The 6,808-nt window shown below is 45.2% G+C and overlaps 1 protein-coding gene across 1 annotated transcript in view; it reads right to left on the reverse strand.

Moving 5' to 3' along the window:
- The window catches only part of TMEM132D (transmembrane protein 132D), a 636,541-nt gene extending 632,704 nt beyond the window's left edge, over positions 1 to 3,837 (reverse strand). Inside the window, exon 1 of the mRNA XM_008074438.2 lies at positions 3,759 to 3,837. Coding sequence (XP_008072629.2) covers positions 3,759 to 3,837 — 79 coding nt within the window. The remainder of the gene's footprint in view (positions 1 to 3,758) is intronic.
- Positions 3,838 to 6,808: the final 2,971 nt, after the last annotated feature.

Consider the following 6,808-nt stretch of genomic DNA (forward strand, 5'->3'; position numbering starts at 1 on the left):
GCAATCCACTCTCCTCAGCCTCCCAAAGGCGCGGGATGACAGGCTGAGCCACCGAGCCCGACCAGAGAGGCATCGTCTTACTGACTCAACCACGACCGGGTCAGGAAACAGGTCTGAGAATGGAAACGGGGATAATGTTCTCAACATGCGGTTTGATGTTATATCCACGCGGTACCCACACACACACACTACATCTGAGGACACATTGCCCGATGGGAAATTCTAGAGGACTCGGGGCAAAGAATAAGTGATCATGGCAATCATAAATCACTTGGACAATCTCCTCTGCCCTTGGAGTTGAGAGGTGGAGACAGAAGACTTTGGAAGGATGTGCTGGGAGGAAACCTCCAGAAATAGCTGATTGACTACATGTCAGGGCCAGGTTTATATAGCACCTGCTCCAAGTCATCTGTGCAAACTGGACCCTAGAACCTAAAAGTCAAGGGCAGAGCCTCCTTTCCATCCTGTCCGCATCTTGTGAACGCTGTGGTCACCAATGAACAAAAAAACCCTGTCTGCTTTCCCTTACTGAACACATCTGTCCCTCAGGGGGAGAAAAATCCAAGATGTTATTTCTACAGGTTGCCTTATATTCTGTAAGAAAAATGCAGGCAGAACAATTGCATAACCCAAAGAACCAATTTAAGGAGTTTTAGAAATGGAAATTGCTGGCTCGGAGAACACTGACTTTCTAAGCAGAACAGCAAGGGAGGCTGAACTCATCTCATCTGTAGCCATGTAATTATCTCTGATTGTTCTGACACTCATGGTGTCACCTGCTTCAAAGGCCCACGTGAACACAGACTCCGAAGCAAGACGCCCACCTGAGCCTGGACCCCCCTCGGCAGGCGTCTGCCAGCAGCAGAGAGACAAGGGACCCAGAGGCAGGGGTCCTGGTCCCCCGGCTTTGAGACACAGTGAACAATTCACTGACCCCTTTTGCTTCTCATGGTTCATCTGTGGCAGGAGGGGCTGGCCAGAGCACTGAAGCCCTGTCCAGCTGTGACACTGCGACCTCACTTCTACACAAGCAGCCAGTTCAACACATGCATCCGGCATGAGTTTACAGAGAGCCCAGATGAAGAAATCACTCCATTTGGTGGCATGACCAGACTGAGGCCAGACTGAGCCTCTACCTAAACAATTAAGGCTTGAACTGGACCGGGCTCGGTGCCTCAGCCTGTAATCCCAGCACTTTGGAAGGTCGAGGCGAGTGGATTGCCTGAGTCCGCGGGTTGGAGACCAGCCCAGGCAACTTGATGAGACCTCGTTTCTACAATAAATCAAAAATGAGCTGGACATGGTGGTGTACGCCTGAAGTTCTGGCTACTTGGAAGGCTGAGGCAGAAGGATTGCCAGAGCCCAACAGGTCAACACTGGAGTGGCCGTGAGTGAGCCACTGCACTCCAGTCTGGGCAACAGAGTGAGACTCCAACTTAAAAAAAAAAAAAAAAAAGCCTTGAACTGGACTGACCCATTTGAAACTGCTAATATGTGTGGGCAGTCTGTACCCATCCAAAAATCAATTTCATAGAGTTGAACCTAATGAATATGGATTACTGTTTTCAAAAATCAAAATATCATGGCTATAGTGAGAGATTTTATTCCCTAAAATGATTACACGTTGTTTCGCTAAACTTGTGTTTTCACAGGTGTGTCTGGCTGACAGAGATGAACAGGCAGTGAACTATTTGCTCTCATTCTGGGTTGAAGCCTGAGGCTGGGTGCTTGGCCACATTCTTGTCATCCCACTGGCTGCATTCTAAGAGTCATTCTTTCTGGAATGCTTTTCTTGACTGCACGACTCTGATTACGTTCCCCACAGCATCCATACTTCCTCTTCACAGAATTTTATATGAGTGGGGACCTCCCCAAAACTGGAATTATCTTTTAGAGGACAGGTCCCCTATAGGCTGTGAATGTTTTTTCAGTTTAGATTCTTTCAATGCATTTGTCCATTTCATGATGGGTGATTTATGAAAGCACTTGCCCACACCACACTGAATGTTCAGCAGTTTGGGACCAAAAATGGCAATCATGCCCCACCCTCTCTATTCATCTGATCTCACCCAGAGCAGCATTTTGTTTGTTTGTTTCCTTGGATGCAAAAAGGTCCTCAGAGGGAAACATTTTGCCCATGTGGAAGAGGAGAAACAAAAAACACTAAAAGGCATCAACACTGATGAGTTCAAAAACTGTTTGAGCAGTGGAAAAAGCATCTCAATAGGTGTGTTGCATCAAAAAGAGAGTGCTTTGAAGTTCACTAAAGTTTAAGCATACAAGAATAAAATACACAACTTTCTTTTTTGAATCAGGAGTTTCACTCTGTCGCCCAGGCTGGAGTGCAGTAGCACCCTCACGGCCACCATAGCCTCGACCCGCTGGGCTCAGGCAAGATCCTTCCACCTCAACCTTCCCAGTAGCTGGAACTACAGTGCAAGCCACCATGCCCAGCTAATTTTTTTATTTATTGTAGAGATGAGGTCTCGTCAAGTTGCCCAGGCTGTTCTTGAACCTGTGAACTCAGGCAATCTCCTCACCTCGGTCTCCCAAAGTACTGGAATGACAGGCTTGAGTCACTGCGCCTGGCCACAATTTTTTATAAATACATTTTTGGGTCTCGCCTCGTACTTTGCTATAATTCCCTGCACTCAAGGGCCTTATAGGCCAGAGAGCAGCAATCACATTCAGGTCCTTTCTGTATTCATGGTCTGTAGAGGAGTGCCTGGCAGATATCAAGCACTCAATAAACATTGGATAAACAAGTGGACGCCTGAACCAACAAATGGATTGTGCTTTTAATGTTACAAAGAGCAGATTATATTCTTACATTAGGATTTTACTTGCCGTTCTCTTCTCTGTAATCAGAGACCTTGATCCTTTGATCCCATTACGAGTTCCACGTAATTTCAGGAATGTGAGATGAAGGAAGACAGAGGCTCTTCTGTGCTGTGAGATTCCCAAAGGACATGTACCAACGACACAGTGTCCCCAGTATTTTAAAAATTAATTTCCATAGCTCTAGGGGTACAAGTGGTTTTTGGTTCAATGGATGAACTGTAGAGTGGTGAAGTCTGGGCTTTTAGTGCACCTAGGAATATATTTCACCAAGGCAGTGAAATACTTCTGCAAGGAAAACTACTAAACACTGATGAAAGAAATCATAGGTGACATAAACAAATGAGAAAACATCCCATGCCCATGGATTAGAAAAATCAGCATCATTAAAATGACCATACCCTCCTACTGGTTTTGTTTTTTGTTTTTTGTTTTTTTGAGTTGGAGTCTCACTCCATCACCCAGGCTGGAGTGCAGTGCCATACTCAAGGCCACCCCAGCGTCAACCTGCTGGGCTCTGGCAATCCTTCCGCTTCAGCCTTCCAAGTAGCCAGAACTATAGGCGTGTGCTACCACACCCGGCTAATTTTTGGTTTATTGGAGAGATGAGGTATCGCCAGGGCTGGTCTTGAACCTGCGGGCTCAGGCAATCTACTCGCTTCGGCCTCCCAAAGTGCTGGCATTGCAGGCTAAGCCTGGCCTCTCCTGTTGTTAAAAACACATCTTGGCACTACTTAGAACAATTACCCTGAGCGGCTGAGGGACCATGTGCCATTCATTCTAGAAACTGTCAAAGTCAAATAACCAACTTGTAGATGCTTTAACATTCATACTAGACACCAAGGCTCTGCGAACTTCCCTGTTGAACATCTGACCCCTGCTACTTGAGGACACAAAATGTAATTGTGCAACTTAATTACACATTCCAAGGGCAATGGCGTTGGGTCCTCTGGTTTGATTCAGGAAAGCAATAAGGTGATCAGGGGTCACTGTGAACATGGTTCGAAGGGAAGTATCTTCTTAGCTTTATTCTGCAAATGACCAATTTATCTTTTTGCCTGGTATCTGCCCCAAATGTTTACTGCTTAAAATTGCTCCAGGTTGACCTAAAGCCAGTGTTACTTCCTTTTGTGTTGTGGTTGTTTTTATAAAACTACAAAAATAATGCCAATTATGTTCCAAAATGCAAAGAATGAAAGAAATAAAACTAATTATCCTCCAGTCCCCATAGGATGGTCATTATAACCAAAGGACACCATTTTTATTCTGCATAAAAATGAGCAAAGTGTCAAATAACAAAGAAGCAACGCACAGTAAATCTCAGTTAATAACCCATTTAGAAAGCCGGGCTCGGTAGCTCAGCCTGTAATCCCACGCCTTTGGGAGGCTGAGGTGAGTGGATTGCCTGAGCCCGCGGGTTCGAGACCCACCTGGGCAGAGAGACCTCATATCTACAATAAATCAAAAAATCAGCTGGGCGTGACAGCACATGCATGTAATTCCAGCTACTCGGAAGGCTGAGGCAGAAGGATCGCCGGAGCCCAGTAGGTCGAGGCTGCGGTGGCCGGCAGCGGCCACTGCACTCCAGTCTGGGTGACAGAGTGAGACTCCAACTCAAAAAATAAAAATAAAAATAACCCATTTAGAAAGAAAATACATTTTATTTGGGTGCCCTGACTGTAAACATTTATTTGAAGAAAAGTGACATGTCCACATCTCAAAGCAACTCAGTGGTCTTCGAGAGACCTCATATTAATTTTAACATTTTTGAGAAGATAAATTTTTCCCTAGATAATACTTTCCGAAAATATGAAGAAGACGGCAATTTGAGCACAGAGCTTTATTTTTCCCTTCAAGTGGACCCCAAAGCAATAACCAGTGGAATATGATAATAGATTGAAAAAACTCTGCATCTGTGCTGAAAATTAGGTACCCCCTGAATGCTACAGACTATAAGAGTCACTGAGAAGTCACATGAGACTTGAACACCTCATGCAGGCAACATAGCATGGTTAGGGCTGCCAGATAGAACACAGGAGCTCAGTTACATTTTAATTTCCAGCATAAAGAAATACTCCCATGGGACATGCTTATAAGAAAAAATACATATTAAAAATGTGTGATTTTTTTTCTGGAATTCATATGCAATAGGCAACTTGCATTTTTACTTTGTCAATCTGGCAACCCTCAGCATGCTGTCAGCCAGGTGGAACTATCCTGATATTTGTAAGGGCAAATGCCATGAGTCCATGAGGATGCTCCCTCACTTGGTCCTAATGCCAGGTGCCAACAGGCTTTGCAATGAGCTGAATGAGACTCAAGATGTGGAGTCAAAAGCAATTCCATCTTGAATGCTCATGTGAGTTGACTTCTGATAAACCCCAAGTCCATGAATGCCTTCTGATTGCTAGTTTATTTACTGTCCAAAGTGCCAGAACATGTCAACCTTGATGTCATCACACAAAGGATACACTATGATGCAGACAGCATCCTTACCTGTTCTGGAAGATGCCCTTGCATTGTCGTGCTTTCCCCATGGTCGACAGGCTCTGGGTCTGAGGAGTAACAGGACAGAGACCTACCTGTCCTGTGGCTGCCCAAGACCTCACCATTGTCTGTAAGCCCCCCAGTAAACCACCCAATACTGACAACCTGGTGTTGTCTGGCTCCTTCTTTGGTTTCTAGGCTCCTTCTGCATTTGGGAGTCACTTTGCATATATGACCCTTTCGGGAAACACAAGAACGAGGGTGACCACACTGCACAGAAAGCCCTAACATGCCAGGGTTTCTTGCTCATGTTGCTCCCTCTAGCAAAGCAAAGACGGGGCAGAAGGTCTGACACTCCTCCTGGAGTGAGTCTAAATCTCACACCACTTAACAAAAAGCCTGGGTCCACGCACAAAACTCAGAGAAGGCGCCTTGTAGCAACGCGTCTCCCCTGCTGGGAATGCCAACAGCCCCAGGAAACCCGTACTCATCATCCCTGGAGCTGCTGGGTCCTATGGCAATATGCAATCCCAATGCAAGAAAGTCTGCCCTCATTGAAGAACATTTCAATCAGCAAACAAAAACACCAGGAGAATAGGACCCAGGATAGAAAATGCAGAAGGGAAGAAAAAAATTCAAAAAGGCATTCGAGAGGTAGAGGACTAACACAGTTTTGAAGAGTGTTTACCACAGAATATCGGAGTGTGTTTTATACAGAGTAACGTGTGAGGTCATAGTCATCCAGAAAAGCAGGGCCTTTGTTGTTTTCTAAAAATAAAGAAACAAGACTGGGATGGAGGAAGATCTTCAGTATTAAAAGTAAGGATTTAAAACGGCTTCAGATGCAATAACACAAACTTAAAAATGCAGAAAACTGAATTTATCGTACGAGAAGAAGAATTTTCGAAACTTTCCCTACAGCTAAATGGAAACGGCAAAGAAATAAAAACAATCAGGAAGAGACTGTAACCATGAGAGACACAGGTTAGACATTCACAACAGAGGATGGGCTGTTTTTTTTGTTTTTTTTCTTTGGAGTCTCCACCCAGGCTGGAGTGCAGGGGCACGCTCACGGCCACCGCAGCCCCGACCTGCTGGGCTCAGGCAGTTCTTCTGCCTCAGCCTTCCAAGTAGCTGGAACAACAGGCACGCACCACCACACCTAGCTAATATTTTAAAAATTTATTGTAGAGACTAGGTTTCGCCATGTTGCTCAGGCTGCTCTCAAACCCCTGGGCTCAGGCAATCCTCTCGCCTCTTCCTCCCAAGGGCTCAGATGACAGGCGGGAGCCACCGCACATGGTCTATGATGGACTCTTAATGGAACCACCAGAAACATACAGAAGAACCAGCAGAAGAAGGCAAAACAGAAACGAGCACACCCCTGGGCCTCTGTATGTATGTAGATTATGATTATATGCAATATTATTATTATTATTATTATTATTATTATTTGAGTTGGAGTCTCACTCGGTCGCCCAGA

This window comes from Carlito syrichta, unplaced genomic scaffold (genome assembly GCF_000164805.1).
Source record: "Carlito syrichta isolate Samal-C Ts95f unplaced genomic scaffold, Tarsius_syrichta-2.0.1 Scaffold316442, whole genome shotgun sequence".
Taxonomy (NCBI): Eukaryota; Metazoa; Chordata; class Mammalia; order Primates; family Tarsiidae; genus Carlito; species Carlito syrichta.